At 39.2% G+C, this 24,947-nt stretch overlaps 2 protein-coding genes across 3 annotated transcripts; both read left to right on the forward strand.

The window, feature by feature from the left end:
- Positions 1 to 308: 308 nt before the first annotated feature.
- Positions 309 to 2,962, forward strand: LOC145063586 (uncharacterized). 2 transcript variants are annotated; one of them, XM_079011181.1, is made up of 2 exons: positions 309 to 624; positions 1,562 to 2,962. In XM_079011181.1, exon 2 carries the CDS (start codon positions 1,567 to 1,569, stop codon positions 2,638 to 2,640), a length of 1,074 nt encoding a protein of 357 aa, XP_078867307.1. In that variant the 5' UTR covers positions 309 to 624; positions 1,562 to 1,566; the 3' UTR covers positions 2,641 to 2,962. The 2 variants fall into 2 exon arrangements, with proteins under 2 accessions (XP_078867307.1, XP_078867308.1); XM_079011182.1 differs by having other exon boundaries at positions 1,565 to 2,962.
- Positions 2,963 to 19,906: 16,944 nt separating this feature from the next.
- On the forward strand, positions 19,907 to 20,676 carry LOC145064017 (uncharacterized). The gene is made up of 2 exons (XM_079011547.1): positions 19,907 to 20,353; positions 20,443 to 20,676. The coding sequence occupies exons 1-2, from the start codon at positions 19,907 to 19,909 to the stop codon at positions 20,674 to 20,676; spliced, it is 681 nt and encodes a 226-aa protein (XP_078867673.1).
- Positions 20,677 to 24,947: the final 4,271 nt, after the last annotated feature.

Consider the following 24,947-nt stretch of genomic DNA (forward strand, 5'->3'; position numbering starts at 1 on the left):
AAAAAAAAAAAAAAAAAAAAAAAACTAAAGTGGATAAATTAGACGGTTTCTTGGAATTTTCTATTTAAAAAGTTAAAGAGTCTGGACTTTTGTGTTTTCAGAAAAAAAAAATTATGGTTTTATTTAAACATTTTCTAAAATATTAAGATTTTTTTAAAGATTTGCATAATTAGATATATATCAAATATTAATAGTACTCAAGTTCAATTGGGCCCGAATTCGTTTATATGTTCGTATCAATTGGGCCAAGTTCGTTTTTGCGTTAATATGACGCATCGCGTATACTCTCGTTCAGTTGTTTAAGCAAAGCAAGTATTCAGCAAATAGAAGCGGGAAATTAAAATTGAAGTCCGGTTTCTGTATGTGGAAGGAAGACGATAGGCATGAAACAAAATCAATGAATCAATGGTTGAAGGCGATTCATTGATTCAATTGCATCAACAAGCCAATATTCTTTTCTCCTGTTCTCGTCTTCCCGAATCCAGATTCTCTAGCAACACTCTTTTCACATGTTCTTGTTTCCCCGAATCCGAATTCGTATCACCACATTCTTGAATCCAGTAGGCAACAAGTCGCTAAGCAGCAACCAAGTCCGATTCTGATTTTACTCTCCGACTCTCCAAGGTTCTTGTCTTCTACTTCTACGCATTTTCTCTACCTGATTTACTTGCTCTAAGATTCAAGTGATTTTAATTTTGAAATCTCTATTTTAGGGCTTATGTTTACTAAATTGCACCCGGCTTCTGAAATCTCTAGGCTAGGCCATGATGTTCATGCTACAAAATCTGATTTACTTGTTACAGATTTCAGCCTACGAATTTGATCTTTTCCCCTTGATCTGATTTTTTTAACTTAGTTTGGTCTGACCTAATCAACCAGATTTGAGTTTTTTCCGAAATTGAATCATTGTGATCTAATCTGCTTAATTTGGTTAATCAACAATGGTGTTTATTTACACTTTACAGTTGGGAAATGTGCCATCTACTTTGCAAAATAAGCTGTTATGATCTATTATTCTATAGCAAGTAGTTCTGTAGTTGTTTCCGCCACTAAGGATTCTCATGTTGAAAACTGTCGTTTCCATAGGGTAACTTGCTGGTAACAACCGTTGAGATGGAAGTTTATTTAGTTTTTCTTATCTTTTAGGGGTGGTTAGAAGTGAGCACTCACTAATTGGTTTATTCATGTGTTACACTTTCCTTATCACTATTGTTTAGGGGAATGTAAACCTATTATGATGTAGACTATTTTCCAAATCAGTTGGCTATATTTCCTAACTACAAACAGAATTTTAGGAAGTAATTAGGGCAAATGTTTTGTATTAATCAATCATACAATGGCTGCTCTTCTTACCTTATACCTCTCAGCTCTACCATCATCATTTAATCATGTGGGAGATCTTCATTCTCTTAAGTACCATTTTGGTTAAGACCATTCCTCTCTTCTAGAAGTGCTCTGAAAAGGGTAGCGCATATTTGTATGTGTATATGTGTATGTGGATGTTTCTCCCCTGTTTACAACTCTTATATGTTATGTGGTATTTGTTTTCCTTTTTCAACAGTAGGAATGGCCAAGACAAGAAATATGACTGGGAACCGGAATCATGATGACAATGATACATCATCATCTAGCAAGAAGAGTTTTGACAAGGGTGATGTGGCATCTTGGTCAGATCTAAACCATGATGTGCTTTTTCTAGTTATGATGCAACTTGGATTTGTTGATTTTTTTGCATTCAGTGGAGTCTGCAAGTCATGGAGGTCATTGGCACTCTCTAGGAGGAGTATATACATGGCATCCATACCTCCCATGTCAATCCGGTCTGGGTCTGGTAATCAAGATTCGTATTGGCACCTGAAGGATTTTAAAAAAAAAACATGTAAAACCATTATTCCAGATTCAGCTGGCAGGAGATGTTTTGGATTGACTTGTGGTTACCTGATCTTGTTCAGTAAGGAAACTCGCGACTTCTTGCTTGTGAATCCTATCACAAGACATGAACTTCGTTTCCCTTTTTACCCCTTATATGTTCGTGCTTATGAAAGCATCAGGGCTATCCTCGTCTTTTCACCTTCAGTATCAGGGTGGGTGTTTGTTGTGCTGAATAAGAAGCTATCATTTTGTATGGAAGGTAAACGAGGATGGAATCATGTCTCCTCCACTCTCCCCATCATTGGTTTACAATATTTCAAGGGGAAGATATATACTCTACATACGGATCTCTCTGTGTGTGAACTCAGACTCGATCTGAATGGGAAACGTAAATGGATGTTATTTGAATCCAAGAATTTTACGAAGCCAGACATATCACATCCAGAGCTTGTAAGTTCTGGTGAAAAGCTTTATCTGACATGTGAGTATTCAGAACAGGACAAGGTTTTGGAACTGGATATTGGTGAAATGAAATGGGTGTCTCCTGAAAAGACAATTGGAGAATATGCTTTCTTTCTTAGTAGTGGCTGGAAGAAGTCTTCTGCTGCTATTAGACCAGAGTCATGGGCTGCTGCCCATCCGACACAATACAAGACCTATGATTACTTCCTTCATGCTAATGAAAGTCGAAAACGACACTGGTACTATTATGAACCACTGTGGTACTTCCCCCATGATTGTTTGACTGTTAATATCCTTGTTGACTGATGACTTGTTAGTATTGACTGTTGTCTTTTGTGTACATAATAAGTTGCAAGATGCAAACATAATCAATCTTCTTTCATTCCTTGAGCCATGGGAATCTAGGTAGCTACCCTTTCATGCTTGTGTTACACTTCTAAGTAGGCCTGGGTTTAGTTGTTATACTTGTCTTTAGTTAGTAAGGGTAATATGGTCATTTTCTTGTAAAGTCTGTTTGGTCAGTTATAGTGCTAGTAGTTGTATCTTGGATCGGATTTAGTTGAGTGAGGTCACTTGGCCTCTAAAAACAAGCTTGTTCTTGGGTTGTTAAATAAAACATGTTTGCGAACTTTCTCTGGTATAAGGTGCACCAAAACATGAACATGTTCTCAATCAAGAAATATGCATTTGCCTTTATATGTTAACAAAAAAAAAAGAAAGATAAGAGGGGTATGTATGACCTTATATGGGTCGAATAACAGGTCAAAATGAGTTTGAGTGAAACTGGGTTGAATCGGGTTGGGTTGTCTCATTAAGATTATTAAGGTTTTATTAGATTTTCATTACATTATTTCAATAATAATTTAAATTTTTAAGTAAAATGATACAAGTTTATTTGAATCTGTATACATTTTAGGCGACTTTTTCTTTTCATTTTTTGTAGTGAATGTTATCAGTTTTGTTATCAAGAAATTATATGCATGGATGTGTTTGAATATATCCATTCATCCTAATGGGCTGAAAATAACAAACACAAGTCTCCAAATGATATGATGCTCTATTATGGTATAAACTATAGGTATCAATTAGGGGTGTAAACGAGCCGAATACTACCAAGCTCGAAGCTCAACTCGATTAAAATACTCGAGCTCGAAACTCGGCTTGAACTCGACTCGAACCTTGATTTTAAGCTCGAGCTCGGGCTTGTGAAATACTCGACAGTCTCGAGCTCGCCTCGGCTCGACTCGCCTCGGCTCGACTCGCCTCGGCTCGACTAATATTTTAAAAAAACCTAAATCACTAAATTGAGTAAGAAATATTAAACATTCCACATGTAAATGTCCAAACTACCAAAAATACCACTATTAATGACCAAATATCAATATAACATCAACCATATATGTCATAAATGAATAATGATAAAGAAATGACATATATCTTATAAAGAAAAAAACATCATAAATGGTCCCTGTGGTTATCCAAAATTTGAAGTTTAGTCCTCGTAGTTTAAAAACCTCATAGATGGTCCCTGTGTTTTTAAAACTTTTGATGTTTGGTCATTTTTGCTAACTCCGTTAAGTTTGTCCGTTAACTGAAGGGTAGTTTCGTCATTTCACCACCATAGGGGACCATTTATGATGTTTTCTTGTATTTAAAAAAAAAGAAAAAATTTAACATAATTAAATATATAAAAGCTCTCTCTCTCTCTCTCTCTCTCTCTCTCTCTCTCTCTCTCTCTCTCTCTCTCTCTCTCTCTCCTACGACTCAGATCATCTTCTTTCTAACTCCTTTCAAAACACACACTTAACATTATCAAGAACATATACACACAATCTCAAGAACATCTCCAACTTGAAAAGACGATTCACCGCCACCACCATCCATCACCAACCACCTCTATCTTCTCCACCCTAATCCCCCGTATCTCCTTACTTAATCTGATGCGCAATCGATTTTCTGGGTTTTTTCTTCAAGAACAATCGAATTTTTGGGTTTGTTTCTAGAATTGGAATCAATTTCTGAATCTAAAAAAGCTTATGGGTAATGAGTTTTCAAGAACAATCGATTTCGCATGTGTATTTTCATATCATTTCTAGGTTTATGGATTGAGTTAGAAGAATGGTGGAGGAATAAACCGTTTTGGTTTATCGGAGGTACTAGCGCCCATTTGACTGCTGTTCTTCAAGGATTTCTGAAAGTGGTCAACGGAATCGAAATCTCATTCACATTGAAAGGGTATCAGGCACGATTCTCATTCAACATTTCAAAATTTTAATCGAGCCTAAAATACACACATGTTTCCTCCATCGTCTCCAGTCACTCTCTATCCCTCTCAGTCAAATACGAAGTTGTAGCCATACCTTCGATGTTGATCTCTTACAGTCTCATCTGCTCCCTACTTTGTTTGTCACTGCTCACAGTTGCACCATCTCGTTGACTTTCTACTCCGGCGGACAACTGCAAGCGGGAGACGATCTTCTGCTCCTCCATGCCTTTGACCTCCATCAGTTACTCACTCACAATAAGTCCGCTTAGAATCTGATTTTTGTTCAGATCAATTTTACACTTTCGCTTTATTGTTTTTGGTATTCTCTCGTTCCAATATGGTTATGTTACTGTGTATTAATTGCTAGCTGGTTGTGTGTTTTTGGTCGGCTGGGTTCATCGATTTGCTTTGATTGTTTCGATTAGTTTCAGTTTCATTTGAATGTGGGTTGTTACAAGGATATTGTTAAAGAGAGAGAGAGAGAGAGAGAGAGAGAGAGAGAGATTGAATTTAATTATTTTTTTCTTTGTAAAAAAATAAAATAAAAGAAAACCTCATAAAAGGTCCCTGGATAGTTAAATGACGGAAATACCCTTCATTTAACGGTAGAAAGTTAACGGAGTTAGCAAAACGACCAAACATCAAAAGTTTTGAAAACATAGGGACCATCTATGAGGTTTTTAAACCATGAGGACTAAACTTCAGATTTTGGATAACCATAGGGACCATTTATGATGTTTTTTCTGTTATAAATGAACAATGACAAAACTTCAAAAATGGTCCCTGTGGTTTCTGAAAATATCAAGTTTAGTCCCTAAGTTCAAAAAACCTCACAGATGGTCCCTGTGGTTTCAAAACTTTTAACATTTGGTCCTTCCGGTTAACTCCGTTACCATTTAGCCATTAAGTCAGGGGCATTTTTGTCATTTCACTATACATGGACCATTTATGAGGTTTTTAATTACTTTTTTTTTAAAATAGATAAATATATAATATTTAATATTAAAGGGGTCCCACCCTCTCTCTCTCTCTCTCTCTCTCTCTCCAAATTAAAAGTCTAAACTTCATCTAGATCTGCCACCACCACACTTCATCCAAAGTCCAAACATACACAAAAAATTGTATTCCGGGAAACCCCTTCGTCTCGGGCATATATCGACGCTGTCATTCATTAGGTCTCGCCATCTCACTGGCCTCACCATCGTTGGGGCTACCACCACCATCATCGTCGCCTAAGAAACCAATATGTACCCAAATGTCCAAACCTACCCCTCTCTTCCGTATCTCTCTACCACTCTACCTGTTCCTTCCCTAGAGTGAAAACCCCAAACAACCTCCACTACAGTCAATTTCCCAACTCCATGCCTCTCTCGTTCTAGTGGGTTAGATCTGATCGTGAAGATCATCGGAGACACCCAAAAATGAAAAGAAGCTATTACTGCCTCTCTCCTCCGATGCTTGCCAGAAAACGCCGATGTCCCCGACAACCCTCCATCTCCCTCCTCTCTGTCACCAACAACAATCTAGCATCAGACGAATTGAACCCGACGAACAGGAGTCCAACTCCCTTTTCTATTCAAATCACTTCTAAAATCCATAAATCACATTCATATCTTTTGATTTTTGAGTTCTTTGTTGTTCTTAGAGTTCTGCATTTTCGTATTATTCTCGTTCTAGTGTTTAATCTTTCTCTTATTTGACTCTATTTCTTCAATTTCGTATTTCCCCCTTATGCATGATCTTTTTATTTGCTGAACTGGATGTATAAGGGGAAGGTTTAATTCGCATGCTTTGGATATTGATAGTTTAATAAATGGGTTGGAAAGTGGGGAAGATAAGTCGTGCACTGAAGGTGTTCGACGAATTGCTTGAGAGAACATCTTTGCCAACATTCAGAATCTTGGGACATTGCATCGGATTTTCCAGTGAACGAATCCCTCCAAAGTTTAGTGAGAGAGAGTGTGTGGTTGGGTTCTTGATGATCGTCGGTAACCGGAGAGAGAGGGAGAGAGAGAGAGATAGAGTCTTTTAATATTAAATAATTATATTTTTTATTAAATAAGGCAAAAACTTCATAAATGGTCCCTGTGGTAGTGAAATGATAGAAATACCCTTCACTTAACGGCCAAAAGCTAACAGAGTTAGCGAAAAGGACCATTTGTTAAAAGTTTTGAAACTACAGGGACCATCTGTGAGGTTTTTTGAACTTAAGGACTAAACTTGATATTTTCGAAAACCACAGGGACCATTTTTGAAGTTTTGTCATGAACAATTATAAAGAAATGGCATATATGTAAATTACACTAAGCTCGACTAAGCTCGCGAGCCTTACGAGCTAAGTATTTTTGTACTCGAGCTCGGCTCGATAAGGTACTCGAGTAGCTCGAGCTCGAGCTCGGCTCGATTAAGGTCGAGTCGATTTCGAGTATTTTCCGAATCGGTCTCGAGTTTCTCGCGAGTTGGCTTGTCTCACTTACACCCCTAGTATCAATCCACACATTGTCGTATTTGCTAGATAAATGACATGGATTTATTAAACGTCGTGTAACTAATATAATTAATTAGTGTGTAAAAATTAAACATGTTTACAAATTGTGTTAACTATGAATTGAGCGGATTGTAAAAAGGTAATTTATTCAACAAAATTAAACCATAAGGGCGATCTGATTGAAAAAAAAGGGACCAAATGTAATTTATTCAAAATAACAAGTATTAGTAAGATATGTGTTAACTATAAATTGAGCGGATTGTAAAAAGGTAATTTATTCAACAAAATTAAACCATAAGGGCGATCTGATTGAAAAAAAAAGGGACCAAATGTAATTTATTCAAAATAACAAGTATTAGTAAGATAATTGGAATGTTTTATCCATTTTCTCATAGTTTTTGAAACATCAAGATCAAAAATAACAGGCGACTGATGGTTTGTAGGTGATAGAGGTGAAATGGGGTTATCTTTATTTTCCTTTTTTAAGTGTAGGAATGGCCAAAACAAGAAATATGACTAGTGACCAAAATCATGATGATGATGATGCATCATCATCATCATCATCTAGCAGGAAGAGGTTCAAGACTTGACAACATTGGTGTGTCACAAGATTATCTTATACTAGAGTGAGTAAACCAGAAATACTGTTTTATATACCGGGTAAATGAGGATGGAATCATGCCTCCCCCACTGTTCCCATTCAATCAATCCTTGATTTACATGCTTTCAAGGGGAATATACACCCTACACTATCATTTTTCTGTATGTGAACTTAGGCTGGATCCGAATCAACAGCTCAAATGGACGTTACTTGAAACCAGGAATTTTCCAAAGCCGGACTTATCATTGGAGCTTGTAAGTTCCGGTGATAACCTTTATGTGATAAGTCACTATTCTATACCATTCAAGGTTTTGGAACTAGATATTGAAGAAATGAAATGGGTTTTGCCAAAAAAAGACAATAGGAGAATATGCATTTTTTTCTTAGCAAGAAGAAGTCTTCTGCTGCTATTAAATCTAATCTGAGTCATGGGTCGGCCTTCGGACACAATACAAGAGCTATGATTGCTTCCTTGACAATCAACAACACATGCGCTATTATAAATGGATGTGGTACTTCCCACATGAATGTTTGAATGTTAATCTCTTAGATGGGTGATAACTTGTTACTACTATTATCGTTGTATTGATTGTGGACTTTAGAATTCCCTTATGTAAAATATTTTAAAGATTATCATCATTGTATTTCCAAACACATCAGCTCACAGTTGAAAGAAAGAGGAGGCCGTGTTAATGTCGTTATAAAAGAGGGTGTTGAAGGAGTCAATAACTTCTTATTGGCATACGGTTGAAGATTCTCGATTAAAGGGTAATGAGATTTACACTTTTGGTTGATTTAGTGTTTGGATTTATAATACAAAGCTTGTCGACCAAGCTGATAACAATACTCCTTCCACGTCGACTACAACTTGGCAGCCACATAGGCTTAGACTTGCATTCATGTCACCACTTATCGGTTACAATAGGTTAGGTTACCATAATATCAAGTCAGATTAGACTTTATGCCCCTACAATGTCAAAAAAAATAAAAAATAAACTGAGGGACAACATCAAAACAAAACACAGAACTTCCATATAACATTATCCCATAAAAAAAATACTTTCCCCACTTCCTCTTTGAATATAAATATAATTAATCTCTTAAAATGACAATTGTCGGCTTGCTTTTTAATAATGAGATGGGTTGATACTTGATACTTTTCGTTCTTTTGGCTCGAGTTTTGATTGAGAATCATGTTGATGGACTTGTAGAGTGGGCTATGGGTTGTTGATGTTCAAATTGTGGGTTGAAATTAAAACAAGAACGTGGGTTGCCATCGATCCATTTTAAAACTTCTTTTACAACCCTTTTTTATGTTTTCGTATAATATTTTTACTTGTGTTTTTTTATAACTATTTAAAAGAAGAAATTTCTAAAAGCTCTAAAAAAAAATTAAAACAAAAGTTTATAAAACGTTATAAATAAGTTACAAAAATGTATAGAAATATTGTAAAATAACAAAGTTTAAAAACATTGTATAAAAACCTTTAATAGTTTTGAGCACATTCCTAACAAAATTTGAAGTTTGAATTAAATTTAAACAAAATTTAAAATTTAAACCTAAATTGTAACAAAATTTATAATTAGACTTAAAATATAAAACTAAAATGAATGTTGTTAAAAAAACATATGGGTGTGTGTAGCCCCACACATATCATATTATTTGAGATTGTTTAAAATTTCCTTTTTTTTTCAACAAAAGACCTCAAGTTTCTTTCATCTATTTTTTCAAAACTTAGTTATCACCGTACAACAAATGAGAAGATAAACATTTAACAAACTGTGTCGCTAAACTTTTTTGTATGGTAAAACCTATTATTTTAAACACTACATCAATAGCTCTTGGAGATATATAACATTACTATTCATAATTCGTTATACTCTATTAAAAACCCTAACCCATTTTAGAACATATTTGAGCTTTTAAGTGAGTTGTGTGTATTCTGGTTTGTAAAGGAAGATCATCAAACAAGTGGTTTTGCTCTCAAGTCCTTAGATCCAATATTTTCTCTTCATTATGCACCTTTAGGAGGTATAAAGCTCCAACCTTGATACATGTTTCTCTAGATTTTGGTTAAGCTTAGATTTTGACTCGTTTGTCCCAAATCTTTAACCTTTGTGAGTATGTAATACTCCAAAGTCTTTAAGTTGTCCTTTCAAACGTTTTAGGGTGATTTATGTCATAAAAATACAAGCTTGGGTCTTGGTTGCTTCCACGCAAGAGTTATGGAGTTGTTAATGATTGAATAAGTTAGGTTTTTAGTGTTGGGCTCCTTGGAGTCATGCAAAGGCATAAAGGTTGCAACTTTATGGCCTTATATGTTTTATTCAACTCAGATTTGAAGTTGGACGTAAGGTCTTAAGGCATTAAGACCTTATTTGGAGGTTTTGAACCATGATGCATACGTCGGGCATAAATCGGCGTACGCAACGCATACTACAGCTCGACCCCGACTTCCCTTTTTGCATCAGTCGCTTGTACGCGGGGAGTACAAGGATGTAAACAGAGCGTACTGCTCGGACTCAGCGTTTGGGTCATCCTTTTGGGCCTTGGACCTTTAGGGTTGGGTTTGATAGATTGGGCTATGATTAGAAATAAGAAATGACCTTTTTTCCTTTATTAGGATAATGGAATAACTAGACCATTTATTATTGGTTAAGACTCAGATTATTAATTAGGGTTATTTTTGGGATATAATTAGTGTGAGGAGCCGTGTATGGTTCAATTATCTTCATTTAGATGTGAGTATTCTTACCACACTAGTAAGTCGAAGGCACCAATGTCGACCCTGATTTATGTGTTAGATATATGTGATTATGTGCATATGTTTGATATGATTCAATATATATATATATATATATATATATATATATATATATATATATATATATATATATATATATATATATATATATATATATATATATATATAGCCAATCTGGCTCAGAGTCATTATGGACTTGGGGATTGATACGGACCCGACACAACTACATGTTGTCAGATGGGGTTGATACGAACCTGACATAACCACATACTGTTATATGTATATGTTTATTGTATGTGGTATTTTGGGGAAGTTCACTAAGCTTTGTGCTTACAGTTATATTTTTGGATTCAGCTACTTTTGGTACAAAAGGAAAGGCCACGACATGATCGTAACACATCCACCAATGTTTTGCATTTTCTTTATAATTTGGATTTGTACTGTAATGATTACTATCATTTGACATATGTAACATCCCAAAAAAACAGTCTGAAAATTTCGTTTAATTTAATAATAAAAACCATAGTCAATAAACCTCATATAAAAATCATAAGCAATGTATCTCAAAATATTATAACAACTGTCAAGTATATCAGAGTATAAACATCTCAGACTAAACAAATGGTGTGTGCACTGCAATCTTCCCAAGCTCCTCTTTTAAAAACTGAGTACCTGAAACCAAAACTGAAACTGTAAGCACGAAGCTTAGTGAGCTCCCAAAACTACCACATACCATACAATAACATATAAACACATATTGGGCATTGCCCACAACATCAGATCGAAGTCCAAAACTAACCAGGGCCTTGCCCTCTACATCGGACCGAAGTCTGGAACTAACCAAGGCCTTGCCCTCTGCATCGGACCGAAGTCCGGAAACTGCATCGGACCGAAGTCTGGAAACTGACTGAACATAACATATCATAATCATATCTACTAGCATAAACACATATACTGCATACTGCATCGAACCGAAGTCCGGAACACATAATACAAAGACATGCTTGAATCACAAAGACATCAAGCACACTGAACTACTGCATCGGACCGAAGTCCAAAACTACTGCTAACTAAACGGGCCGACATTGTGGCCGTAGACCCGTTCCTACTGGAAGGAAACTCACCACACACTGTTGAAGTCTCGTAGACCCAATCCCACATTGTTGAAATCCCGCAAACTCAACCCCAGCTGCTGGATAACAGATTCCCGAACTGTTAACACCAAAATAATACCCAATTAATAATTGGGTTCCAACACATAACCATAAGTCCATACTTGGGGTAAAAGACTACTTTACCCCTATCTTAGCTTGACTCCAGCCCAAGGCCCAAACCAAAGGCCCAAAAGTCTAATAACGGACCAAGGCACAACTATGGGCCAATTTTCCAAATTGGGCCCAAACCTCTACATGGACTTCCCTTATGGCCCAATTATTCTGTCCAGTCCAACATGTCTCATTCTAAGGGCCCAATATCATACAACCATTTAGGCCCAAACTATGGCCCATCTATGGCCTAATTTTCCAAATTGGGCCCAATCCTTCATATGGGCCTTACCCTAAAGCCCAACACAAAACCCAAGTGAATATTAGGGTTTTCTCACTTAGCCCATTAAGGACTTAATCCATTAAGTCCTTTGCTCTACTAGAGAATTGATATGGAGAAATTGGGCTTAATACACAATCCAATCTCAATGGCCCAAAAGTGGGTCCAATAAGTCCAAGGCCCAAATACTTGCAATCAAGGTTTTTCACTTAAACATGGCCCAAATAAGTCTTTAAGCCCATTTAGGTCTTGCTAGGTCCATTAGGGCTTGCTTGCGAGCACCACCCACTACCGCCTTGGGTAGTGGTCGCCAATGGTGGCTCATGGCGGCGGCCACCACCTTACGGTGGTGGTTACTATTATTATTTTCATTATTCCATGCAATTACAATTACAAGGCTTTTATCCAAAATACACACACAACCACACCATGGTGGCCTGCAGTGGCTCGTGGCGGCAGCTACCACCTCACGGTGGTGGTGGCTGCTCTTCAAGAATTCCAGCTAAACAACACCCAAACATCACCTAATTGCAATAAACACACAAACACATACGTTTTCTGTTGCAAACGAACCCAACCACCCACTTGGTGGCAATGGTAACACAAGAAGTTCGGCAGCAGCTCCGCTATCGGCGACAACCACCATGACCGACCGCCATGGTGGTGTTTCACGACTCTTATTCGACAGGAACAACATGCACTCACCACCTAATCACGAACCACAAACCATAACGGTGGCTGACGGCGACAAATGACGTTGACAACGGCTTCACGGAAGAACAATCGCATGGTGGCGACCATAGAGACGAAACCCATCATCAGCAGCTCGACCGGTCCTCCCACGATTGCAACGTCGGTCCCTGTGGCTTTCCTTGATTACGTACGACGTCTGACGGCGGCTAGAAGAAGCTAAGGCAGCTGAGAAGAAAGAGAAGGAAAAAGGGCGGCAGTTTCTGGTGGTCGTTGTCGTCGGCGGCTGAGAAACTCTATGCTGGCGACTGGGGAAGTCACGGCTGGCGGCTCAACGTCCTCAGCGTTAGTAGACAACGCTGGTGGTGGAGGCTTAAGGGTGGCAACGGCGCCGGAGACGAAGAGGGAGGCATAAGGTGAAGAGATGTGGCGGCTGAAGATTGAAGGTGGCGGTTGGACTTGATCCTAGGGATAGAGTTCCCGCATGTTCTATATACCCGGTGCCTCTCTAAACTATAGCCCATAATGACAACATTAGTGTGGGGTATACAGATAACCCCAGTACTAAAATAACAGAGAAAGAGAGAGAGATAATTTTGGGGCAAACTTTTCTGAGTTTTATTTATGCTTATCAAAAACGGGAAAACAACCTGCTACTTATCTAAACTTCATGCTAGAAATAAGGAAACAACTACCCACGTGACTACTAAGCTATAAAAAGGGAAAATGGCCTACATGGCCTTTGATTACTTCAACCTGACCTACGTAAAAGTAGATAAAAATAATAGATACTCAAAGTTACTTAATTCCCCCCCCCCCCATGTCTTCTGGATTAACCCAACAGACTCCCCTTTAATCCAGAACTCTTCGTGTCCTTCACCCCAAGGAGTCTTTGCATCTCTATGAAATTGACTTTGGCTAAAGACTTTGTGAATATGTCGGCTTTTTGTTCTTTGCTGCATACGAACTTGACGACCACCTCTCCCCTTTCTACACACTCCCTGATAAAATGGTATCTTGTATATATGTGTTTGCTCCGTCCGTGAAAAACCGGGTTTCGAGCTAAGTCAATCGCTGACCTATTATCGAGGTAGAGGGTCACCGGTTTTATTTTCTCACCAGTTATTCCTTTTATTAGCCGACGGATCCATATCCCTTGACACGTTGCTGATGTAGCAGCCATGAATTCTGCTTCACATGATGAGAGAGCCACACATCTTTGTTTCTGTGAGGCCCATGCTACTAAGCTTGCATTTAGATAAAATGCCATGCCACCTGTACTCCTTCTGTCATTCAAATCTCGTGCATGGTTGCTATCTGAATACCCAATGATTTCAGTTTCATCTTTTCCTCTTTCATAAATCAGACCAAAATCGATGGTCCCTTTGATGTACCTCAGTATCCTCTTGACTACCTGTTGATGTTGTACAGTGGGTCTTTCCATGAACCGACTCGCCATGCCCACTGCATAGGATATGTCAGGCCTGGTGTGTGTAAGGTATCGGAGTCCACCAATAATGCTTCTATACTCCGTTGGGTTTACTGGTGTGCCTTCTTCATCCTTGGTAAGCTACAACTTCGGTTCCATGGGATATAGAGAAGGATTGCATTCTGTCATTCCAGCTTTTGTGAGGATACTTCTGGCATACGCTGTTTGCTTTATACTTATGCCATCTTGATGTTGAGCTACTTCTATTCCCAAGTAATATGAGAGAGTACCAAGATCACTCATCTTAAATTCATCATTCATTTGTTGCTTGAATTTAGACACCTCCACTTTACAATTACCTGTCACAATTAAATCGTCCACATAAACTCCAACGATTAAGAGCTTACCATTCTTGCTTCTTGTATACACCGCATACTCTTGAGGGCATCTTTGAAAACCCATAGCTTTCAGACTTTTGTCGAGACATGAGTTCCAAGCTCTAGGTGCTTGGCGAAGGGCATAGAGAGCCTTGGATAATTTCAACACCTTTTCAGGTTCCTTTGGGTTTACGAATCCTTCGGGTTGTGATACATATACTTCCTCCTTTAACTCTCCATTTAGGAAGGCAGATTTGACATCGAGATGAAAAACCGGCCACCCGTGTTTGCCTGCAATGGCGAGTATGATTCGGATTGTTTCAATTCTTGCGACGGGAGCAAATACTTCATCGAAATCCAACCCTTGCTTTTGAACATACCCTTTTGCGACTAGTCTCGCCTTATGCTTCAAGACTTCTCCTTGCGGATCTCTTTTTAACTTATACACCCATTTCAAGCCAATAGGCTTTCGACTTGCCGGTAAATCAACGAGCTTCCATGTGTGATTTCTCTCAATTGCTTCAAGTTCCGACTTCATCACCTGGACCCATTCTCTTTTTTGTAGAAGCCATGGAATAATTAACGGGTTCATCCATGTCTTGTATAAATAAAAGCTCGTCACATTCTTCATATAATTCAGCCAAGGTTCTGTATCGTTTTGGTGCACCGCCTCCTGTTGATGATGAGGCTGGACTAGTGGACCCTACGGAGCTTGTTGGTGTTGTCGGGATGGGTGTTTGTTGATGATCACTTGACTGGGTATCTTGTTCTAATGGGGATTCGTGAACCACTTCTCCACTTACGTAGTCATCACCTGGTGCATGGTTTAAAGGAGTGAGTGGGTCAACACCTTGTACCTCATGTTCTTGATCTTGTACCATGGTTCCAAATGTGAGAATTACTCCAGGAGTTGCTCGAATTTTCTTAGCTGATTCCCATGGCCAAACCTTGTTTTCTTCGAAATACACATCTCTACTCACTCGTATCCTTCCCGTGTTTGGGTCCAACAACCTGTAGGCTTTACTTCCTGCTTCCATTCCCAAGTGTACCAATACCTCACTACGATTATCAAGCTTTTGCAAGTTCCCTCGCATCAGCTTTGCATGAGCTAAACACCCAAACACTCTAACATGCTCCAGATTTGGTTTCCGCCCGGACCACACCTCATAGGGTGTTTTGTCTCCCAATGCTTTCGTTGTCACACGGTTAAGGATATAAGTTGCATGTCGTGCTGCTTCTCCCCACAACACCTTCGGAATCTCCATGCTACTTAACATGCTTTGTATCATCTCCACAACCGTGCGGTTACGCCTTTCGACAACGCCGTTTTGTTGCGGCGAATATGGTGCTGTTAAATGGTGTCTTAAGCCTGATTTGTCACAATACGCTTCAAATTGTTTCGAGAAAAACTCGCCTCCTCGGTCTGTTCGTAACACTTTCATCGTTTCACCCGTTTCATTCTCAACAAGCAAACGGAATTTTCGAAATACCCCTAATGCTTCATCCTTATCTTTTAACAAATATAACCACATCACACGACTGAAATCATCTACAAGTAACAGGAAATACCTGTTTCCAGATGGTGTAGAAGGCGTGATCGGACCACAAAGATCTGCATGTATCAGTTCTAATCTAGCCTTGGCTCTATAAAATGTGTGTGTAGGAAATGGATTTCGAGAGTGTTTACCATCTATACAACCTTTACACAGTTGTACAGGCTGCTCCACGTTGGGCAATCCCAATACAATCTTTTTCTCTGCCATCCTTTTAAGTGATTGAAAATTCACGTGCCCTAAGCGGGCATGCCACAACCATGATGTTTCTTCACTACTCCCTAGCAAACACTTTGGTTTTGCCTCATTTAGAATGATCTTGTAGAGACGATTAGGGGATCTTTTTACTTTCATTAAGAGTCTTCCAGTTTTGTCACAAACCCATAAAAACGAACCTTTCATGAGAATCTCATCACCAGTCTCCGCTAATTGCCCCAAGCTTATTATATTGCTACATAGACTTGGGATAAAATACACCTCCTGTAGCACTCGTCTTTCATCTGTCTTACATTGAAAGACAATGGATCCTTTGCCTTCTATCCGCACCTTGGACCCATCTCCAAATCTTACGTAACCCCGAATACCTTCATCAAGTTCCTGAAACTTATCTTTGTCGCCTGTCATGTGGTTCGATGCCCCGTTATCCAGGTACCATACTTTCGTCCGGTTCTCTATATCTTTTGAACTCTTTAACTTTGGACATGTTGTTCGTTCAGATACACTTCCTCTTGGGCTTCAACTGGTTGAAACTTAGCTAACAAAAGTGCTGGTTCATCTTCATATTGGCCTTGGGTCAGATGCACCTCCTGATTCCTTTCCTTCCGTGGGTTCTTGCACTCTGAGGCGTAATGGCCAAAATCTTGGCAGTTGTAACATTGTACCCTGGTTTTGTCTCTGCTACTGCCCCGTATCATGTCTATTATCGCGGTGCTGATGAGGGCCGCCACCCCTCCATCCGCCACGGTTGTTCCAGCTGCCTCTTCCATGGCTGCGACCCCGGCCACGTGTGTTTGAGTATCCTCCCCTACCATTCGTTTGTGACATCCGTTGAGCCTCATCATTTTTCTTTTTACTTTTCTCAAGCCACTCTTGTTGGGTCAACAACACTTTTCCTTCACTGTTTTCCCCTCGACCACGTACCCTCTCTTCATGGGCTTTTAACCATCCCACCACTTCTTCAACAGACATAGTCTCGAGATCAGCAAACTGCTCTATTGTAGAGGCAATATGCAGGAATTTTTCTGGAACGACTCTAAGCAATTTCTTCACAACATACGACTCTTCTAGTTTATCTCCCAATGCCCTAATATTACTCATGATGTTGTTTACTTTCCCAGAAAACTCATCAATGGTGTCCGCTTCTTTCATGCTTAAGACTTCAAACTCGGCCTTAAGAGTTTGAACTCTTGCTGTCTTTACTCTGTCCGCTCCAAGGAACATAGTCTTCAACGCTTCCCACGCCTCCTTAGCTGTTTGTTTCTCAGCCAATGACAACAATAAGTCCTCCGGTATCCCTTGATAGATGGCCGCCATCACCATTTTATCCTTCTTTTGTTCGACTACTGTGTTCGTGGTTCTGGGTTCAACTGCATCCCACACGCCTTGGGCTTGCATGAAGACTTTCATCTTTATCGCCCAAGCAGCATAATTGTTTCTGGACAACATCGGGTAATGAAGCATAACCTGGCTTTCCTTTTCGTTTCTATCTCCCATAGTTGTTGGTCTTGGTTGGTACTTTGGCATATACCGTGAGCACTGATACCAAATGTGGGGTATACAGATAACCCCAGTACTAAAATAACAGAGAAAGAGAGAGAGATAATTTTGGGGCAAACTTTTATGAGTTTTATTTATGCTTATCAAAAACGGGAAAACAACCTGCTGCTTATCTAAACTTCATGCTAGAAATAAGGAAACAACTACCCACGTGACTACTAAGCTATAAAAAGGGAAAATGGCCTACATGGCCTTTGATTACTTCAACCTGACTTACGTAAAAGTAGATAAAAATAATAGATACTCAAAGTTACTTAATTTCCCCCCATGTCTTCTGGATTAACCCAACAATTAGTCCGTCCTTTTCTTTTTTTCTTTTTTTTCTTTCACAGCAGGTCCATATTTTACATTTTTAACCAATGCCATCTAAATACATTACAAATTAGGTCCGAGATTTACAATACAGCCCCCTACCAATCCTTTTCATATTTGGCCCAGAATTTACCAAATACCCATTGTCTTCTAAAAATCTTTACAAAATAAATCCCGGAACTTACACTTTTAACCCCAAACTTCTAAAACTGACAATTAACCCCTCGAGACCAACACTCTGCCATATAATTACTGATTTCTGGGCTACGATTCATTCATCGATTAATTTATTTATTTATTAAATAAATAAACGGGGTGTTACAACATACTTTGTTTAGGATCATTATGAATATCTGATGGTTTTTGATTAAATCTAAAATGAAAATTTCATCCATGTTTTCCTGGTGTTACATTCCACCATACATATCTTCATCTTCTCCACATGAGACTTGAGTTTTCCTTGATGCCATATGAGACTGGTGAAGTTTTACTATGTGTATAAATTATTATTTTGATTTTTAATTTGATGTTTAATTTTAAGATAAGAGAATGAGAAAAGCTTAAAATATATGGATATATAGGAAAATCATCTAGACGTACTCGAATAAGGTGTGAGAATTGGGTGAAATGGTGAAGATGATTTGAAATAAAAATACAATTGGAGCTTTATCTAACATGTGAGTATTCAGAACACGACAAGGTTTTGGAACTAGATGTTGGTGAAATGAAATGGGTGTCTCCTGAAAAGACAATTGGAGAATATGCTTTCTTTCTTAGTAGTGGGTGGAAGAAGTCTTCTGCTGCTATTAGACCAGAGTCATGGGCTGCTGCCCATCCAACACAATACAAGACCTTTGATTACTTCCTTCATGCTAATAATGAAACTCGACAACATCATGACTTGTTCTATTATTATGAATGGATGTGGTACATCCCCCATGAGTGTGTCAATGTTAATATCTTAGATGAGTGATGACTTGTTACTACTTCTAAGTAGGCCTGGGTTTAGTTGTTAAGGGCAGTATGATCATTTTCTTGTAAAGTCTGTTTGGTCAGTATAAATAGGAGCATAGTGTTGGTTGTTGTATCTTGGATCAGAATTAGTGGAGTGAGATCACTTGGCCTCTGAAAACAAGCTTGTTTTTGGGTTGTTAAATAAAACATGTTAATTTGCTAACTTTCTCTGGTATAAGGTGCACCAAAACATGAACAACTTCTCAATCAAGAATTATGCATCCACTTTCTTGTACCATGTTTCATATTTTAACCATGAACCTGGAAGGATAAGGAGTATGTATAACCTTGTATGGGTTGAATAACATGTCAAAATGAGTTTGAGTCAAACCAGGTCGAATTGGGTTGGGTTGTCCCATTAATATTGTTGAAGTTTTATTTGACTTCCATAAATAACTAATGTAATAAAGATGATTACAAATACTGCTTTATAACAATAATAATTTAAAATTTTAAGTAAAATTATTAGACTAGCAACTCAATTAGGTAATCTATGTGGTACCAAAGTGTAAATATTGTATCTATATATATATCTGCCAATGTAATACAAGGAAAACGATTTTGGCCCTATTCCATTATGGTATCAGAGCGCGCATAATACTATGATTACCCTAGCCACTTCTTCTCCTAAACCTTTCATCGGCAATCTCTCCTTGCCTTCAGTTGCCTATTCTTCTTTTCTCCCCTACTCGACCCAAACCATCTTCCTTCCAGGTTAATCTTCTTCATCCTTTTTTTATTATCCTAATCTGATCGATGGCTTCCTTACATCCTGCTGCTACCATCACCAATATTCGGAACTTCATTCCCATCATTCTTGAGATGGATGACGACCAATACACATCTTGGGTGGAACTATTCAAGATTCATTGTTTTGCCCACGACGTTATTCATCATATTTTACTAGAGGAAGGTCCTACTCCTAAACCTGCAACTGAAAAAGATAAGGAAAACGCAGATGTAGTGGCTCTTTACAAACGATTGGATTCTATTGTTCTCCAATGGATTTATAGTACGATTTCCAAAGATCTCTTAATCACCATTCTGAAACCCGATTCCACAGTTGCTCAGGCTTGGAAATACGATTCCACAACTGCTCAGGCTTGGAAATCACTTGAAAATATTTTTATTGACAGCAAACCAACAAGGGCTCTGTACCTAGAAAACAAGTTCAACAATGTCAACTTGGAAACCTTTTCTAATGTATCTTCTTATTGTCAAGAACTTAAAACCTTGTCTGATCAACTCACTAATGTTGATGCACGGGTTACAATGATCGCTTGCTCCTTCAGTTGATTAATGGCCTTGGAGATAAGTATGACAGTCTCGCCACCATGCTCCAACAGTCCACTCCTCTACCAGATTTTTACACAGCCAGGTCAAAACTAATCTTGGAAGAAACTCGCAAGAACCATACCTCGAGTACCAGCACAAACCTTGTTGCCACCTCCAGTACAGTCAACAATCCGGCGGCCTTGAACACACAGATCACCACCAACACCAACGATCACCGTCTCCAACAATAGCTGAACGACCAACAATACCGCAGGACTGGTGGACGCGGTCAACCTGATCAATCAGATTACAGCAACATGGGGCCTGATCAATTAGATTACAGCAACAGGGGGCGAGGCCGTGGGGGTCGAGGTCGTGGTCGAGGTCGGGGTCGAGGACGCTCCTACCAACATAACTACTACCCACAACAACCACCATTCGGGTGGTATACATCTTGGCAGGCACCCCAATGGAATTTTCCACCTGCTCCATTCCCCACTGCCCCGGTTCACAGACCACAAAACAGTAATACATCCTTTGTAGGCATCCTTGGCGCTAATCCATACAACTACGTAGCCTCCCACACTCCAACCAACATTGATCACGCCATGCACACTATGGCGTTTAACTCAGACCAGAATTGGTATCTTGACTCCGGCGCCACAAACCACATGTCTAACACGTCTGGTAATATTTCCAATTATTTCAATAATGGCATACAAAATAATATTGTTGTTAACAATGGTTCTAAAATACCCATCCATGGCACCGGTCACACAAAACTACCACCACCCTACCCACCTTTACAACTTAATCATATTCTTCATGCACCTAAACTAATCAAAAACCTTCTTTCTGTTCGTCGTTTAACTACCGATAATCCTATCTCTATTGAATTTGATCGTTTTGGTTTTCTTGTGAAGGATTATCAGACGCGGATTCCTATCCTTCGATGTAACAGCAGTGGAGATCTCTATCCCCTCTCACTTTCTTCTGCACAAGTCAATCCTCCTTCCACCTTTCCTGCCCTGACACAAGATCTATGGCACAAACGCCTAGGCCACCTTAGCTCATCTTTATTACGTATCTTAAATAAACGCAATTTCATTTATGTTAAGACTTTTTCAGAAAAACATTTATGTCAATCGTGTGTTTTTGGTAAACATGTCAAACTACCATTTTATGATTCCTCATCTGTTACATGTTTGCCAGTTGATATTATACACAATGATCTATGGACCTCCCCGGTTCTCAGCTCGGGGGGTCACCGCTATTATATCTTATTTTTAGATGATTACACAAATTATCTATGGACATATCCTCTCACAAATAAATCCCATGCATATCCTACCTTCTTAAACTTCTACAAACTCATTAACACACAATTTGAAAGAGAAATTAAAAGTTTTCAGTGTGATAATGGTACCGAGTACAACAATCAATCATTTCATAATTTTTGTACTCAACACGGGATGGTTTTTTGATTTTCCTGCCCTCACATTTCCTCTGAAAATGGGAAGGCCGAACGGAAAATTAGATCCACAAACAACATTGTGCGCACCCTCCTCACCCACGCCTCTCTCCCACCCAATTTCTGGCATCATGCCCTTCAAATGGCCACGTATATTTTAAACATCCTACCATCCAAAACCAAGAACAACAACAGCGCCACGCTCCTTCTATACAACAAACATCCCACCTACACACACCTTCGTACTTTTGTTTGTCTATGCTATCCTATTATCCCATCCACCTCTATCCACAAACTCAAAAACAGATCCACCCCATGTGTTTTTCTCGAATATCCCTCCAACCATAGGGGTTATAAATGCTATGAACTCTCCACAAAAAAGATAATCATTTCTCGTCATGTCATCTTTGACGAAAATGTCTTCCCATTTGCTAACACTCATTCTCTCTCTCTCTCTCTCTCTCTTATGACTTCCTTCACTCAAACCAATCGGGTGATCTACATCCATTTATCTGGGAATCTACCACAACTACATCTCCACCCACACCTCAAAACCCAAATCCTCATCTGTCAAACCCCATTCCTCAAACCATTACCGCATCACCAACACCTCCCACCACACAACCTCAACCAAAATCCACCCTCAAAACTTACATCCGCCGAAATAAACCAGCAACACCTCAAACACAACAGTCACTACCGGAACAACCAAGCAACACACCCACCCCACCTATTTCTAATCCAACACCCTCACCCACATGTACCACATTTATCCCTCATCCGCCACCCCCACCCACTTGTACCACACCTATCCCTCATCCGCCACCCCCACCCACCCATACCATGCGCACAAGAAGCATGACCGGCTCATCCAAACCTAAACAATTATTCAATCTCCATACCTCTGTTCCCGTCGAACCTCTTCCCCGCACCCCTACCGAAGCCCTTAACAATCCCGTTTGGAACCATGCCATGACAGATGAATTTAATGCCCTTATTGATAATAATACATGGGAATTAGTACCAAGACGTTCCGACATGAACATCATCCGATGCATGTGGATTTTTAAACATAAAACAAAATCTGACGGATCTCTTGAGCGCTACAAAGTGCGTTTGGTTTGTGATGGCAGGTCACAACAAGTTGGAGTCGACTGCGAAGAGACATTCAGCCTAGTTGTAAAACCAACGACTATTCACACGGTCCTTAGCATTGCATTGACAAATCAGTGGGCCATAAATCAGTTGGACGTCAAAAACGCCTTCTTACATGGGGATTTAGCAGAAACAGTATATATGCATCAACCCATGGGCTTCTGACATCCTTCCTTTCCACATCATGTATGTCGTCTAAAGAAGTACCTCTACGGCTTGAAATAAGCACCTCGCGCGTGGTTCCAACGATTCACCGATTATGTCACCACACTAGGCTTTCATCACAATGCGTCCGATTACTCATTGTTTATCTACAAATAGGGCAATGATACAGCCTATCTCCTATTATATGTCGACGATATTGTTCTCACCACATCCTCACCAACTCTTCGCCAACAACACTTAACCCGTCTATCTACTGAGTTTGCTATGAAGGACTTGGGCAACCTCAGCTACTTCTTGGGCATTTCCGTCAAACGTGACCCAAAAGGGTTATTTTTATCACAAGAGAAATATGCATCTGATATACTTCGACGAGCAAACATGGCTCACTGTAATCCTGCACATACCCCTGTGGACACCGACAGGAAGCTCAGTAGCTCTTCAGGGGAACTAATTGATGATCCTACAACATATCGCAGACTCGTCGGGGCCTTACAATATCTCACATTCACACGTCTGGATATCTCGTATGTCGTCCAACAAGTTTGCATGCACATGCATGCTCCTCGGATGTCTCACTTACATGCTCTAAAATGTATTCTTAGGTACGTTAAAGGAACCATTGACATGGGCTTATACTTGCATCGCAACTCGATTTCCACTATCACCGCATATACCGAGGCCGATTGGGCCGGATGTCCAGACACACACAGATCTACATCGGGCTATTGTGTGTTTTTGGGTGATAATCTAATCTCATGGTCAGCTAAACGTCAAAAAACCGTGTCTCGTTCTAGTGCAGAGGCGGAGTATAGAGGCATCGCGAACGTGGTTGCAGAAATTTGTTGGCTCAGAAACCTCCTTCTCGAACTTGGTCACCATCCACTACGCACATCTCTCGTTTATTGTGACAACGTCAGCACCATCTACATGTCAGAAAACCCAATTCAGCATCAGCGGACCAAACACATTGAAATCGACATTCACTTCGTGCGTGAAAAGGTTCAACATGGCCAAATCCGGGTCTTACACGTCGCATCACGTTACCAAATTGCCGACATCTTCACCAAAGGCCTCCCACAAGCTCTATTTTTGGATTTTAGATCCAGTCTAAGCATCCGTCATCCTCCTCCTTAGACTGAGGGGGTATATTAGACTAGCAACTCAATTAGGTAATCTATGTGGTACCAAAGTGTAAATATTGTATCTATATATATCTCCCAATGTAATACAATGGAAACGATTTTGGCCCTATTCCATTAAAAATGATACAAGTTTATTTTCATTTTGTTTGCAGTGAATTTTGTTAGTTTTACATGCATTAACCCTACTTTAAAGTTTTATTCGTTTTAATGGTAAGGATCTAATATATCAAAAAAATAAGATTTGGTGACCAAATTAGATCAAAATCAATAGTTTATGGGATTACCGTGACATTAACCCTACTTTCAAATTCTAATATGATTTGATGCTCATTCTGGTTTGTTCCATCCCATCTCTCGTGATCTAAACTAGTGGTAGTCTGTTAACAAGGATTCTTTACATGGTTGCTATAGGGTTATTAATTAAAACATCTTTGCTTACTTTCTCCATTATAAGGTGCACCAAAACATGAACAACTTCTCAATCAAGAAATATGCATCTGACTTCATATTTTAACAAAAAAAAATCTGGAAAGACAACAGGGCTATGTATGACCTTGTATGGGTCGAATAACAGGTCAAATGAGTTTGA

The sequence above is a fragment of the Lactuca serriola genome, chromosome 7 (assembly GCF_051521515.1).
Source record: "Lactuca serriola cultivar US96UC23 chromosome 7, Lser_US96UC23_V15, whole genome shotgun sequence".
Classification (NCBI taxonomy): Eukaryota; Viridiplantae; Streptophyta; class Magnoliopsida; order Asterales; family Asteraceae; genus Lactuca; species Lactuca serriola.